Here is a 17104-nt window from a genome sequence, read left to right on the forward strand (position 1 = left end):
AATATCAATAAAGAGAAGGAAAAATCAGGGCAGAGGTGAATAGTCCAAGATTTATCCAATGTTGAGCTACATTCTAACTTTTTTTTTTTTCTTTTTGGGTCACACCCGGCAATGCACAGGGGTTACTCCTGGCTCATGCACTCAGGAATTACTCCTGGCGGTGCTAGGGGGACCATACGGGATGCTGGGAATTGAACCCTGGGTCGGCCGCGTACAAGGCAAATGCCCTACCCGCTGTGCTATTGCTCCAGCCCCCTAACCCATTTTTTAAAGTAACCAGTCATGGAATATCTGCTCAAAATCGAAATTAGAATTTAGATTAGAAGATTTTCCTTGGGTATTAAGAGGAAAAACCATCATGTTTATGTACAGTTTTAGCTAAAACTTTGTTTCCTGAGACATTTCACAAGGCAGATCAACTCAAAACTTCTATTTTATTTTATGTCCCATTAAAACATTTAAAGTAAAGTTGTCAATGTGAATATATCCTATTGAAACATTTTTGTATCTGTCTCCCAAGGTTCTTATTTTTAGGTCAGAGTTATTGTACAGGGGTAGAGGAATTTCTTTTCACACAGCTGGGCTGAATTTGGTGCCTGGCACCTTATATGAACACCGTGCACTGCTGGGTGTCACGCTCCTCCCTCCCCAACTGACAGTGATTATATAGGTGACTGTAAGACACTGAGATACACAAGCAAACATGTCTTTACTTGAGAAAAATCTAATTCATAATCATAGGCTCTGTTAAGTATGGGCATTTTCCCTCCCACCTAAAACAATCATCATTATAATTTTTATGGGGGCCACTGACAGTGCTTGAGACTGGGACTCTGAGTCTCACATGTGCTAAGCATGTGCTCCATCATGCAAGCTAGCAAATGCTTCCTTCTCCACCTTCTCTATAATGATGCTCTCAATACAGGATGAGTAGTGGCGGGGGTGGGGGGGAGTGGAGGGAGGAGTGGGGACAGGATGTGGTCCAGGATCTCAGCATACCCTGTGATGTCTGACACTGGGCAAATACCAAAGACCAAGTTAAAGAAGGATGTTAGGATATATGTTACCTTTTGGATTTCTTGAGCTTTCTCAATATTTTTGCTTTTCTGCTGCAACATCTTTTCAACATTATGAAGTCCATTGTTAATTTCACTTATTTTTCTGCTCATTGCAAATGATGGTGAGGTTTTCAATACTTCATTGCTAATCTGTTAACAAAGGAGGTAAGACACACCTAGTTTAGATATGTTTTCCTCAAGTAGTCAAAAAGAGTTTATAAGACAAAAAGAGTCATCACTCTGTTATGAAATTTTACTTAGAAAAAATTTTAGGGGCAAAAGGAAAATTTTCAAGCCATTATGGCTAATGTCTTCATGAGAGGGTAGATTAGCAACCTAGGAAAAAGTGGCTGTGCCGACCTGACCATTTAAATCCAATCTATATAAAGAAATCCAGCAAACAGAAATATATTGGATATAATCCCCAGTATTTCCTGCCCACATGCAGTGTATCTGGCAAAACTACCAGGTAGATCGATCACTTGAACCTGTCCAGTTGGAGCAAATGAAACAAAAGAACTCCTGGGAGGTACATTATTACAGTTTCTTCATTTTATGAAAAAATTCTATGCAAAGATCAGTTTTCAACGAAACCAAAGAGATTCTCAAGCTATTACATGCATATAAATATATAAATATACATATATAAATTTTCCACCTTAATATTCACTTTGGTAAATATTTTCTAAAACTGTTTCCTTGTTTTTAGTTTTTTTTGGGTCTACCTGGTGTGCTTAGGGATCACTCCTGTAGGGGCTCAAAGGAGCACATGCAGTGCTGGATTGAACCTCAGCCAGTCACGTGCAAGGCAAGAGTCCTGTAAACTATACTATCACTCCAGCCCCTACAACTAGCTACTTCATTTTTGTTGTTGATGCTTTGGGGCCAAATTTGGTGATGCTTAGGGCTACTCCTGGCTCTGTGCTCAGGATTTAGTCCTAGTGGGCTCAATGAACCATATGGGATGCCAGGGATCAAACCCAGGTGGGCCACATGCAAAGCAAGTGTCCTGCCCACTATACTATCTCTCCAGTCCCCAAACTAGCTACTTCTTAAGGTTTCCCAAAAGTTAGTTTTCCTTTGTGACTGTATCTAGTGTGCTTTCTCAGCAATCATATATCTAGCCACTGAACATTGTAATTTTTTTATCTGAATTTTTTTGGGTTGTTTTTAGGCCACATCCAGCAGTGCTATCTCTCCAGTCCTGAAAGAATGTTTTAAGAAAATAACATGTGCTTGTAAAGATAAATAGATGCTGAATGTGTTGCTTTTCAAACACTGCAGTTGGTATTTTTTTTTAAAGTTATGTGATAAGGCTTTCTTTGAGCAGCCACTAAATAACCAAGCAATATTTCATGCTTTCATATAATCCTTTTAACTCTCTCTCTGTCTGTCTCTCTCTCCCTCCCTCCCCCCATGCTGAGGATCAAACCCAGGGTCTCCCATAGGCAACCCAAGCACTCTAATCATGAGCCATAACCCCAATTTAATTCTCTTTTGAAACCACTATCTAGGGACTGGAAAAGAATGGTCATGCATTTGCCTTGAACATGGCTGACCTGGGTTTGATCCCCAGCACTCCATATGGTTCCCTGAGTCCTGCCAGGAGTGATCCTTAAAGACAACACCAGGAGTAAGCCGTGAGCACAGCCAACATGACCCCAAACCAAAATAAAACCCCAAACTACTATATCTAGAAAGAAAAATTAAATAAAACACAAATAATTAACAAATAAATGTTGAGTAACAAAACACAAAGTAAAGAAACCACCAATCTGTAATTATATGTAGATAAGTGAGATGAAAACTTTCCAGCTCAGATAGGACACAGGTACAGAAACGAAAGATTGGGTACCTGAATGTCTGAAAAGCCCCAAGTCACCAGGTTCCAGAATTCTTTCTTTTATGGGGGGCAAGGGTCATACCCAGTAATGTTCAGGAGTTACTCTTGGCACTGCACTCAGGAATCACTCCTGGTGTTGCTTAGGGGACTATATGGGATGTTGGGGATTGAACTTGGGTTGGCCACATGCAAGGCAAATAACCTACCAACTTCATACTATCTCTCCAGCCCCAAATTTGGGAGTTCTTTACTCAACAGCAGGTTATCAACACCTTTACACAATGTTTTTATTTCAAAGATCATACCACAGTCAAGAATTTTAGAGAAAAATTGATTCAGTATTAAATAACTGTAGCTTAAAATTTTTAATCTCTTTTTTTAGCTTAATTTTTTGGTTTTGGGGCCACAGTTGGTGGTGATCACAGCTTATTACTTGTTCTGCACTTAGAGTGGATGTGGGAGAGCCCAGGGTACCATATGTTGGTGCCAGGAATTGTAAGTGGATTGGCTGCATGCAAGACAAGTGCCTTTACCCCTGTACTATCTCTCAAGTCCCTATATTAGCTTTTTAGTTTTTGTTTTTGTTTTTACTTTTGTTGTTTTGGGGTGATTCAGTGGTGCTCAGGGCTTACTCCTGGATCTGTTCTTAGGGATCACTCCTGACAGGCTCAGGGGTGGTACCTATGTGGTGCCAGAGATCACACTTGGGTCAGCAACAAGCAAGTCAAGTGCTCCACCTGCTGTACCACCTCTCTGCTCCTGTATTAACTCTCAATTGCTATATAGCAAATGATCAAGAAATGTACTTTCTGCTGAATTGAGTATTCTCGTGGCAGAAGTGCATAACATTTATGAATATAAATTAGGGAAAGTAAGCAGCTATTTAAATTATGCAAAAATATGTGTTGTCTATACTTTATAGAAAACTCACTTAATAAAAAATCAGTTTTAGGGGGCTGGAGCAATAGCACAGCGGGGAGGGCGTTTGCCTTGCACGTGGCTGACCCGGGTTTGATTCCCAGCATCCCATATGGTCCCTTGAAGCACGGCCAGAAGTGCAGAGCCAGGAGTAGCCCCTGTGCATTGCCAGGTGTGACCCAAAAAGCCAAAAAAAACCCCAAAAACAACAAACAGTTGTAATGTCTGTTATAGATATATAAGTTGGTTTTAAGTTGAAATATTCAATCTCAAATTTTAAAGACTCACTTCTGAGTATGTACATTGTTGGGGATTTCCAAATCATCACAAGAATAACATTCAGTGACTCTCAAAACATTTGACATTCTCTTAAAATTAATAGTACACAGACTGCGGCTCAAGGGAATCCTCAGAGGGGTGGAGTGCTGTTTGGTATGTGGGAAGCTCCTTCTCTGTCACAAATGGTCTCCCAGGGCCCCCCAGCACCACCGATTGTGGTGCAAGGGAAAAACAAACAACACCTATATGATCCTTGAGAAGGGAGCTCATAACAGATTTTCTTTCCTGTTAAATGATTTGTTATAGACCACAAGCATCTGTCTCTCTATTAGGAGTTTATATGTTATTTACACAGTTTAGATTCTCCTAAAAGTGTCATTTAGTTTTAGGAAATTTTAATTTTTAGTGTTTTGTATGTGTTTAATATTTATGTTATTTAATTAGTTAGAAATCTTCTAGGACTCAAAAGGCAATTCAAAATGGTGCTAAATCACATAGAACTTTACTATTCTAATGCATTTGGGCTGCTTTTCAACAATACAGTAAAATTGGCTTGCAAGTTTCTAGATCTTCAATAATATTGAAACATCTCTCACTCTTTCAACCTGGAGATTCAGATATGAATCTTTGCCCACATATGCTCTGTGAGCATTCTATTGCTATCATTATTAGAAAGACATGGAATGGTAGGTGCTATTCTTAGAGAGTTGTGAAATTTCTATTGTGATTGTTGTGGGCCGCAATTTCAAAATGTTTACAAGGAATATACTTTAAAGGAAAGTATTACTCATGTCCAAAGATTTAAAGTGACTAAATTTTGAAAAATAAGCTAAGTAAAAATACATTACTCTTTAATGCAAAAAAAAAGTTTAAGTATATTGACCACCAAAAATAGACTATCTAATTCTGTGAATATGTCATTTTTTTTTATAACAATTTCATCTCATTCAATACTCAAAACCATCTCTTCACCATAAACAGTCATAGCTGAAAGCAGGGCAAATGAAAAACCTATCAATAAAAGTTTCTTCTTTAAAGTCATTCAACGCCATAAAAAATAACACCAGTACAAACATTATTACCTTCTCGTCTAGGTCTTCTAAGGCTTTTCTGCATTCTTCCACCTGGCATTCGATCTCTGCAGGGACTATGGTGTACATTTCAGAATACTTGATTCGAAGTTTTTCCATAATATTCTCAAAAGTCAGCTTCCCTTTCTTAAAAACACTTTGAAGCTCCTAAAAGCACCAGGAGAGTTTCATTACTCACAGGATGAGAAAAAATTCACTGAAAAAATGAAAGCTGCTTTCCAGCACATCCTTACGATTTAAATGAGCCTACTTTGCATGACAAACCTCACTATTGATACAAGAAGATTAAGCCAGAAAGATACTCTGGTTGGTCAGATGATGCTTTCTAATTTGTAAGAATTAAACTTGATATCTCTTCACAGTGTCAAACCATTGTTCTAGAAAAGACATTACAACATGTGCTTTCAAAGTACCTCTAGCATTTAACTGTATCTTGGTTGCAGTCTTTATCTAGAAAGCTGCAAGTAGCAAAAAGTTTCAAAGAAGTTTTGCTTTTTGTTATTAACTTGTTGCCATTTCTACTTCTTTCTACATCATCATCACAATGATTCAAGGTCACTAAAAGCCCCAAGCTTGAAGCACAAGTGTCTGCTTTCATGTAATTAGACGGGCCGGGTAGAGCTCAGCTTCTCTCACAAAGTAGGGTTACAGTTCCCTGCAAAGAATGTGGGTTTTAGGAGATAAAAGAAACCTGAACAAATAGCCTATTGGTTGTGGCCTAGAAACAAAATCTGATCTACCTCGCTTGCACTAATTATAAAGGAGAAACTCATTTGTTTGGGAAAGTTTCCCAAAGATCAAGTGGAAAAATACTTCTTGACTTGACTGTGGCTTTGCTGGTTTTTTTTTTTTTTTTTACAGTCGCCACTCATTACCATTATTTGTGTTAATGGATCAAATTACTACTCCATAAGGATGATTAGAAATTTGAATGGCTTCATGACTTGTCACTGGTTTCCTGACTCTCAGCAGAGACCCAGTGGAGAGAGGTTAAAGAGTGATGCCGCTGAGACAAAGGTGGTGTCTGAGGTTAAGTGTCATGAGTTTCATCTAGACTTAGTCCCAGACTATGTATCTTCACGCAGGGCTCCACAGAAATGGTTTTCGACGAGGAAGATAATTTCCCACTGTTTTAGTTGGGGAAAAAAAATCTTTCTTTCTTTCTTTCTTTCTTTCTTTCTTTCTTTCTTTCTTTCTTTCTTTCTTTCTTTCTTTCTTTCTTTCTTTCTTTCTTTCTTTCTTTCTTTCTTTCTTTCTTTCTTTCTTTCTTTCTTTCTGTCTTTCAGAAATGGTTTTCGACAAGGAAGATAATTTCCCACTGTTTTAGTTGGGGAAAAAAATCTTTCTTTCTTTTCTTTCTTTCTTTCTTTCTTTCTTTCTTTCTTTCTTTCTTTCTTTCTTTCTTTCTTTCTTTCTTTCTTTCTTTCTTTCTTTCTTTCTTTCTTTCTTTCTTTCTTTCTTTCTTTCTTTCTTTCTTTCTTTCTTTCTTTCTTTCTTTCTTTCTTTCTTTCTTGGGGAAGGCTCTCAAGCAAAGCTCACATGGGGGTTACCTAACCAACACTGACTGTTCAGTGCTGGGCTGCCACGCATTGCTGCTCAGGCCCCAGAGGCCACAGCTTGGAGGTCACATGGTTCTGGGAATGGGGGGGAGCACAGATTTGGGGAGCAAGCCTTTGAAAATCTCCCTGAGCCACTCCGTTGTAACTTTGGTTTTTCAACATTAAAAATGCATGGGGGTCTGATTAAGAAGAGCAAGTTTTAAATTAACAATGTATAACGCAGATGTGCGTCTGTGCCGAGCGCATGTGGTGTCCGAGCACATGAATTGCCCACATCCTCCCTCCTGAAGGTGTGCTTTCATACCTTCATATCTGATGCTCGGATGTGTACTGGGTCTTCCTCACCACTCCGGAGAAGTCCACTTTCTATCTTGAGCATGTTCTCTCTCTCTCTCCCCCTCACTCTCTCTCCCTCCTCCCTGTTCACTCTCTTTCCCTCTCTCCCCTCCTCAAAACTTCCAAATAAAACCTATTTTAACTTTAAAAACTTAACACTATATATCAAATAATATTTCCCCCATTACCTGTGCTAAAAGAAAAATAATTTAAGGGTGGGGGGGAGATGAGTTTGCCAATAACCCTTAACATGGGAATAGTTCCTGTGACATAATAAATGTATTTATTTGCTCTTTGTCCCTAGTTCCTGGCCTAGAACTAAAATCCTTGAAATTCCTGAGTGAAAGAAGTGAGAAGAGCCTCTCCGTTATTCAGTAACATGCCTTTGTAGCCATACCTAACTCTTGGTTGGGCGGTGGGGATCTTTATTAATTTCAGAATGAGGGGTGGGTCCCAGAGGAACTTAGCTGATTTGAGGTATTTGCAAATGGTCAATGATTTCATCGATCATAGTCACAGAATGGGACATCCTATAGAAAACTTCCAATAACGATTTGGCAAGCCTCTGAACTGGCGGACACTGGAGGTTGGGAGAATGGCAGGAGTAGACAAGCCACTTGGGCCCCGTGCTCCATTTCCATCTGTTTCTGAGGCATCTCCTCCAACAAACCAACAAAGGTCGGTAAAGCACTGTCCCGAGTCCTGTGGCGAATCCAGCAAATTATTGAACCTAAGGAGGGAGATTTATAGCCTGGCAGTCCAAAATAGGGGAAGATCCGGACCTGTGATGGGCATTGGAAGTAAGGGTAGCCTTGTGGGAGTTAGTCCTTGACCTCCTGTGGAGTCCATGCTATGTCTGGGGAGTTAGAGGCAGAACGGAATGAAATTATGGGATACCTAGCTGATGTTCAGAGTGCTGGAGGCTAGGTTGGTGTAAAAGGAAAATCACACACATACAACTTGATATCAGAACTGTTATGAGTTAAAACAGTTCCAGCATTATCAGGAATACGAATTATATCTTTCCAAAATGCATGTAGTGCGACATGTTACTCAAGAGCTGGCTGAATCGGAGGAGACATCTTGCCCTTGTATCTGCCTGAGCACCCAGCCCTGGTCCCACTCACGGAGGGGTGGCGATGAACTTCTAATGCTCAGAGTCCCTGGCTGACCTGTTGCTCCCAATGACCAGTGTTCGTGCAAAGCATGAGACCCCCTGCTCCTGCTTACAAAGCCAACAGGGTTCGCCTGACACCCTGACTTCACTCCCAGGACAGACTGTGTCATGCACAATGTAGGACTGTAATATATTTAATATATTTGACAGTCAACGTAGCTTAATAAATCCAGCAACAATTTAAAAAAAAAGAGTTGGCTGAAGTCCCTAGTCAATAACATATTGAAACAGGTTGCTGGAGTCCGATGTGGCCTACTCTATGACCTAACCTCAATTCTGTTCTCCGAACACTCCCGTGGTCTCCTGTGACTCAATGCCCCTTGTACCTTAGGGTTTTTGCATGTGCTTTCCATACTCCTGCTTATATCCACACTCTACTTATCCAGTTACCTCTGATCCACAGATGCTGGTTTCATTATGGTGAATCTGTAACAAGCAGTTCACTAGTTCACTCCTCACTTACCTCAAGTGGATCTTTCTTTTCTGAGTGGTCTTGTAACTGCAAGTTTTGCAACGAAGCTGCAGTCTGTTGAAATAACTTCTTCAAAGTAATAATTTCTTTTGTGAAGGAATGCCTTTCTTGGATTTCATTCTGTATCAATTCCTTATTATTCCGAGTTTTTTGCAAAAGCCTAAAATGTAGCAACAAAATAAAAATTTACCCTGTTCTGTGAAATAGTTTTATTCTAATAATTAATGCCTACATGGCTCACAGGACTTTTTTTCCAGAAAAGTATCTGCTTTTTATAATTTGTATACTATATATAAAATTCTATATTAGATTAGATCACAAAATACCACTTCAGATGTTTCCATCCTAAAATATTTTCTTTTCACACTTTACATTCTAATTTCTACCTCTGTTTTTACTTTATATAACCTTTGAATTCAACTGATTATGATGTAGCGCTGTGAATGGAGTTATGGATGGGCTACAGAGAACCTGTGACCATACTAGACTTTTTATCTCAGCTGACTCCATTTGCTGCAGATGTAGCCACCATATTAGTAGGGGAGTTGAAGTGGGTAAAAGCATTCCTGAGAGCTATTTGATACACTTCTCTAGTCACAAACTGATAGCAAACTTGGGCTCAAGAAGTCTACTTCTTGGCATGTTTCTCAATGAATTAATCACAGACACAGATAGAAGTCCTGCTAACAAACATTTATTACCTGGGGATGGAGAGCTAGGAGTTGAGGTGTATGCCTTGCATGCTGCCGCCCAAGTTAGATCCCTGGCACTGCATGGAGCCTCAAGCATCACCAAGTACAGCCCTGAAGGCCTGACAACACCTCTGAGGTACCTGGGTGATCCCCAGCACCTCAGGGCTGAGCAGCACTGCATCCTCAGGCCCTTGAGTTGAACTGTTACCCTGATTGGCTGAGAAGCTCTAGGAGGAGTCTGTGGGCCCCCTGTGTATCACTTTATAGACTCCTTCCTTTTAAAAAAGAATTCACGAAAGTGTTCATATAAAAGTATGAAAGTACAAATAACTTAAAGGTTCTATCTAAGGTGTTTGGTTGAACAAAATCTGGAATTTGAACATGATAAAATTCTATAGAACTATATTTTAAAAAAGTCTTGAAAGATAGGTATGGTATGGTGAAAAATGATTCCGTCAAATACAAAATGTTAAATATCATGATCACAACCAAAAGTGATTGTTACTGGGCAGTAAGAGTAAGAGGGGGGTTTATGTTAACTTCTAGAATTTTCCACATTCTCTACAGTTCCTATAATAAAAATACATTACTAAATTAAAAAATAAACGCCAAAAAATCATAGTCCCCTCAGTGAAGTGGGAAATGAGTACTTATTTTAATTATCATCATTAAGCTTTCCAATCCCTTGTTATACCTACCAGTACTGGCTCATCCCAATTCTATAATATCAATTCAATTCTATAATACCATGTCATTAATTTATAATTATTTTATATTCTAAAAATTGAAAACTTTCAGACTGACTTGTCAAGCACAATTCCTTAAGAGTTTCTCACATTTCTTACCTGTGGCCTCGTTCTTGCATAGACGCAATCTCTTTAAATGATGGGACAGTTTCCAAAGTGCCTAAATTTTCAGGAATATTATGGATGCTCTTTATTCGCTGGAGAAGTAGTGTCAGTAACAGCTGCTGTGTCTCCACATTCTCTTCATACTGACATAAACATCCTTGCAGCTCAGAGAGTTCCTCGGTAGTAGCCACCTCTTTTGTTTTGGAAATTTCAGGGAGTTCTTCTTGAAGGTTATCTAAAATAATTGCTTCTCGTTCGATCTAATTCAATTGAAAAAGAGAGCTAAGATAAGCAAAATGTTGGGTGGAGGGGGACAGGGATGGGGGAGCTCTAGAGATGTGACTTAGAAGGGAAGCACATGCCTTGCCTGCCTGAGAGCTGGGTTTGATCCTCAGCAACACACACACACACCCAAATTATAATAAGTAAAATATACCCTTGAACATCCAAGAACCAGAAAGAGACTTCACAATCATCATTTTTATATAGTGGCTCTTTCGAAGGGTTTCTAATACCATATCCTAGTTCAAGGTAAAACTGATATTCCACAAGTTGGGAATATCCTCTACTAGTCGACTCCCATAATTCCCTGCTATTGATCATGGCGATAAGTGATTAATATGAACAACTACCATTGTGAGTGGAAGTAAATGCCTTGGCATACATGCTGTGGAATATCTTCATAATTTATTTCTCCTTCTGATGTTAGCTGAATTAAATAATAGTTCTCTCTAGATAAACATATAACAGTGAATGAGCAGCACCATTAAGTACAAGAATTTGGGCAACTCTTTGATATAAACATTTCCCCTGCAGATTTCATTTCTTTCACTTCTGGTGCTAGTATGCCCCAAAAGGAAGTTCAGTGAGTTCTGAGTACCCTGAAATCTACCAACAGGAAAACCACCCCAGTCAACCACTGCTCTATCTAGAACCCAGGAAACTACTTAATACACCGCATAGCTGGAAACTGGAATCCAACCAATCTTGAATACAGAATAAAGATATGGAAAAATAACCTCCCGTGTCTCTACTCTAATCTCATCTCCCCACTCAGCTGTCCTTCTATATTTCTATCACACTCTTCTAGAGGCTTGTTAAATCTCCTGCTCTATGTTCAAACCAAGTCAGGCATCTTGAATCTTTCTGACCAGCATGCCATCCAAGGGTATTTGTGATCACTGTATACCGTATCACTGTCATCCCATTGTTCGTGGATTTACTTGAGCAGGCACCAATAACATCTCTATTCCTCCCAGCCCTGAGATTTTAGCAGCCTCTCCATACTCGTCTTTCCCAATGATTGGAGGCTTTTTCAGGGTCAGGGGAATGAGAACTATCGTTACTGTTTTTGGCATATCGAATACACCACGGGTAGCTTGCCAGGCTCTGACCCGTGCGGGTGGGATACTCTTGGCAGCCTGCCAGGCTCTCCGAGGAGGGGTATATATATATATATATACATATATATATATATATATATATATATATATGTCACTGTCACTGTCATCCCATTGCTCATTGATTTGCTCGAGCGGGCACCAGTAATGTCTCCATTGTGAGATTTGTTGTTACTGTTTTGGCACATTGAATATGCCATGGGTAGCTTGCCAGGCTCTGCCGTGCGGGCGAGATACTCTCGGTAGCTTGTTGGACTTTTTCAGAGGGGCAGAGGAATCGAACCCAGGTCAGTTTTGTGCAAGGCAAACGCCCTACGTGTTGTGCTATCACTCCAGCCCCAGTAGTGTGTAGGGAGGAAGAAAAGAGGAGTACTAAAAATATCCTCTCCCATTCAGTTAGCTGTCTTTTAGTTTTAGCCCATGTTTCTTTTACCATACAGAAAGTCGAGGACATATAAAGTACTCATAACGATCAACAATGAAAAATCCAAAAACCTCATCAAAAAGAAAAATGGGGAGAGGAAGACAAATGGTTCATATCAGACACACAAAAAAGATGCTCTTCATTACTTATTATCAGGGAAATTCGAGAATGGCATGTATCAAAAATATGGGAACAATCTGTTAGTAGGGATGTGGTGAAAAAGAAAACTCTCATCCATTGCTAGTGGGAATGTTCAAGCCCTCTGGAACACAGTATGCAGGGTTCTCAGTGAATGTAAAATTGAGCTACCATAAGACCTAGTAATTCCATTTTTGGGGAATTTACCCCTAGGACAGAAAACATGCATTCAAAAGAACATACGAACACCACTGTTCACAGCAGCACTCAGTACAATAGTCAAAATTTGCAGTCAACCCAGACGTCCTGACAACAGATCAGTGGGTCATGAAGATGTGGTATAGATATACTACGCAGCAGTTAGGAACGATGAAATCCTGAAACTTGCTGCAACATGGATGGAACTAAAAAATATCATGTTATATGAAGTAAGCCAGAAGAAGGATAAACACAGGATGATTTCACTTAGATGTTGAACTTAGAGCAACTGAATGAAGAAATATAATGGTTTAAAGGAGAGAATGCCAAGATCACCCTGGTCCCAAAGTACAGGATATATATTTGTGATATCATGCTAATTGAAATAGTGAACAAGGATCTGTTTACTGAGTGCTCAGGAAGACATGTCAGAGTGTAGGAAATAAAGTTCCTGTGTGCCAGCATCAACTAGTATTTTAGGACACAGTTAAGATAAAGATCATGTTCAATCTCGTGCTTCTATCGCCTAGAAAGGCAGAGTACTGGATGGATGTACTGGAATTAGGAAACAATGTAGATTACAGTGGGAAACCTGCTCAGAACCACTGATCCCAATGTATACTCCACTGGGAATACTGCTCAGAATCGTTCATTAGAATGCTGACAATTGGAGGTTGGAGTGACAGGACAGCAGGTAAGGCTTTTGCTTTGGACACGCCCGATCGGGGTTTTATCCTAGGCATTCCATGTGGTCCCCCTGAACACTGTCAGGAGTAATTCCTGAGTTCAGAGCCAGGAGTGACCCCTGAGCATCACCAGGTGTGACCAAAAAATAAATAAACAAAAACCTTTCAGAATGCTGACAATGATGGAGAAAACATGGAGAAAAGAGGTTCTGTATCAGGGAATAAGATATCTAATTTCAAGCTGGAGAGATCATACAGTGGGTAGGGTGCTTGCCTTGTACTGGCCCACCTGGGTTCAATTCTTGGCATCCTATATGGTTCCTTAAACATCACCAGGAGTAATTTCTGAGTGCCAAGCTAGGAGTAATCCCCTGGGTACCATCAGATGTGGCTCCAAAACAATACAAATAAAGAAGATGCTGGATCATAGAATCCAGCTCTGTGAGCAAGTGCTAGATTACATGGGTATAGGTGTACATTGGTCCATGTCTATGACTCAGTTTTGGAATCTGTATTTTCTATCCTCTCAAACCTAAATACCCTAAGTACTATTGCACTTTTTAAAACCCATTGTCACTGTCACTGTCATTCTGTTGCTCATCGATTTACTCGAGTGGGCACCAGAAACATCTCTATTGAGAGACTTGTTGTTACTGTTTTTGGCATGTTGAATATGCCACAGGTAGCTTGCCAGGCTCTGCCGTGTGGGCGAGATACTCTCGGTAGCTTGCTGGGCTTTCCGAGAGGGGCGATGGAATCGAACCCGGGTCGGCCATGTGTTAAAACCCAACAAACTTTATACCCAAAAGGGTAAAGACAGTAAAACAGCAGCCACAAGGATCACATATTCCTTCTTTTACATAGAAGAGGCTCTGTGCTCCCTGGGTGAGCAAAGATCCAGCAACTTCATGGGTTAAGATTTCACTGAGGAATTCAACAAAAGGAATTCAATGACAGAGGGGAAAGTAGTGGACATTAGCAACTGTGCTGGAAGTGGACTCAGAAAGCTCCTAAGCATTTAACATTGTAAAAACATTTACTAATCAATCCCCATCACTTATCTGAAATGTGCAGTTAAAGAGAACAAAATTTCCACTGAATTTACTTAAGAGAGAAATGGAGTGAATCAATACTTTGGGGTAGGCTCCATGCTTTGGGACCTAAGTGGCTGGCACTCTTTAAATTAAATTAATTAGTTTTTATTATACTTTAGGTAATATGGTTAAAACAGTTACAATAAAGTTACTGCATCCTGTCTCCACCACTATCTTTATGTTACCTCTGGTTCTCTCTTTCTCTCTCTCTCTGTCTCTCTGGCAAAAGGAATTGAACACAGACCTCTCAGATGTGAGGGATGTGACTCATCACCAAGCAATAACCTTAGTAAGAATTTTGAACTAATTAGAGATTGTTTATTTATTTATTTATTTATGTTATTATTTTAGGAATTGTTGGGAAGGAGGTATCAAATCCAGGAATGCTCAGGGCTTACTCCTGGCTCTGTATTCAGGAATTACTCCTGGCTGGAGTTGGAGAACTATTTGGGATTCCTGGTATCAAATTAGGATGGTCTTCAGGCAAGGCAAGTTCCCTACTCAATTACTACCTCTTCAGTCCATTTACTAATTTTTAAAGAGGAACGTAAAAGAACAAATTTGATGCGGCCCATTCTCTTGCATGAGTAATTCCAAAGAGAAAGAAGCAGGAAGATGTAGGAGTGGTACAATTTATGCAGCCACTGATGAAGCCGGCTAGAGTGCACAAGAACCCAGGTGACTTGTGTATACACTGTGCCCTCCTTCCCCCTCCACTCCCACTCCCCTGACTCCCTCTCCAGTCAAGCAAGGCCTATGGGCATGCCTACGACTTTCCTTTTCTTGTATCATTTTTATGTTTGGGGGCCACCGGTGGCTGTATTTGGGGTTTATTCCTGGTTCTGTACTTGGGGATCACTCCTGGTAGGGCTCAGGGGACCATATGAAGTTATGGGGATCGGCCCTGGTCGACAGTGTGTTAAGGAAAGCGCCCAACCCACTCAACTATCACTCCAGCCCAAGACTTTCATTTAATGTTCTGAGTTGTACTTCATTTATACCCAGTCCTTTAGAAAGATTAAAGAATATCCTAGGTCCATTTCTTATCATTAAAGATTCTTTATCCCAAATACATGATATATAAGTCTCCTGAAATGTAGTTATGCTAATGTCTGTGATTAACATACAAGTCTCCTTGGGCATAGCTTTCAGAATGAATATCAGACATCATATTTTAAGGCCCAGACTTAGCAATTTTAGTAATTTCAATAGTTAGCAATTGTAGTGATTTCAAAATCTGTTATTTAGTATGCATTATTACCATTTAACTTTTAGTATATTATGAGACAGTTATTTTTGTTTTATTTTAAGTTTGGGCCCCAAAGAGTAGGGCTCAGGGACTACTTTCTAGCTCTGTGTTCCAGAGTAACCCTCATCAATACTCAGTGGACCACATGTGGTACCAGAGATGCAAAACAGGTCTGGGGCCACCACAGCTACATGCAAAGCAAGAGACTCACCTCCTATACTGACTGTCTGGGACTGTGACAGTTGTATTTTAAAGGTTTTGACTTACCAGAACTAAACTCAATGAATATGTGTCACTTTTTAAGATAAGAATAAAACTGTGGGCTAGAGAAACAGTACAGAGGTTAAGGTACTTAACTCTTGCATGGGGCCCAACCAGCTGACTCCCCAATGGCAACTGGTTTCCCCACACACTTTTGGGGACACTCCTGAGCACAGAGTCAGGACTAGCCCTGAGCACCATTGGGATGTGGCCCCCAAAAAGAATCATAATTGACACTATAAAGAAAAGACTATTATGAATATGGCTTCAAATAGATAGTCTTGGATCACTAAGAAAATGATGGTTGGAAGAATTGGTCAGGATGGGAGATGTGTGCTAAAAGATAAAAGACCAAACATGATAACCTCTCAGTATCTGTACTGCAAACCATAATGCTAAAAGTAGAGAGAGAGTATGGGGAATATTGTCTGCCATGGAGGCAGGGGGAGGGTGGGAAAGGGGGGTATACTGGGGATATTGGTGGTGGGGAATGTGCACTGGTGGGGGGATGGGTGTTTGATCATTGTGCGAGTGTAACTCAAACATGAAAGTTTGCAACTATCTCATAGTGATTCAAGGAATATATTATATATATAGCATATATTATACATATGAATATATACTATAAATATATAGTCTTATAAACACCATTCCTATAATAAAACAGGAAGAAGTGCTAGAGAGATACTCCAGGCTTTAAGTAGCTTGCCTGGCATGCAGCTGAGCCTGGTTCGACCCCTCGCACTGCATATGGTGCCCTGAGCACAAAGTCAGGAATAACTTCTAAGCACTGCCGGGGCATAACCCAAACCCACTCCTATGTCCTCCCCACAACACACACAAACAATAAAAAAGGTCTTGGGAAATTTCTTGGGGAACATTTTACCTGAACTCTTCTGATGATTCTAGGTTGCACATAGCTACACCAATGACAGAGACTAATGTCTCATTTTTATGTTAAAAAAAAATGAAAGTAATGAAAACATCTGCTTAGACAAAAGTAGACTGTGAACAGTGAGACACTCACTTCCTCGTTGATAAACTTCCACTCCTGCTTCAGTTCTTCGCACCACATCTCCCATTCTCGAGCTGCTGCCAGGAGGCGGAGCCATTTCTCACACAGTGCCATGACACAGGGATTGTCACTTTCTGTGCTCTCGGGTCTCCAGGCCCTGAGGGCCTGTCTGAGTTTCATCAACTCTTCCTTGGTTGACGAAAGATTTGAAACCAGGGCCTTAAAAAAGAGAAAAGAACAGGAGGTATAAAGTCTCTTCATTTCTTTAAACTGAAAAAAGCTTCAACAACGAATAATTTTACATTTTCCATACATTTGAACTCAATCCATTTTTTATGTTTTTGGCAGTTTAATGGGATCAGA

General features: G+C 40.1%; 1 protein-coding gene across 1 annotated transcript in view; it reads right to left on the reverse strand.

Moving 5' to 3' along the window:
* SYNE2 (spectrin repeat containing nuclear envelope protein 2) overlaps positions 1 to 17104 on the reverse strand; it is a 300041-nt gene that overhangs the window by 141675 nt on the left and 141262 nt on the right. Inside the window, exons 50-54 of the mRNA XM_055132548.1 lie at positions 16754 to 16960; positions 10271 to 10536; positions 8725 to 8893; positions 5181 to 5336; positions 1068 to 1208 (exon numbers count right to left, since the gene is read on the reverse strand). Of these exons, the coding sequence (XP_054988523.1) occupies positions 1068 to 1208; positions 5181 to 5336; positions 8725 to 8893; positions 10271 to 10536; positions 16754 to 16960 (939 nt within the window). The remainder of the gene's footprint in view (positions 1 to 1067; positions 1209 to 5180; positions 5337 to 8724; positions 8894 to 10270; positions 10537 to 16753; positions 16961 to 17104) is intronic.

This window comes from Sorex araneus, chromosome 3 (genome assembly GCF_027595985.1).
Source record: "Sorex araneus isolate mSorAra2 chromosome 3, mSorAra2.pri, whole genome shotgun sequence".
Classification (NCBI taxonomy): domain Eukaryota; kingdom Metazoa; phylum Chordata; class Mammalia; order Eulipotyphla; family Soricidae; genus Sorex; species Sorex araneus.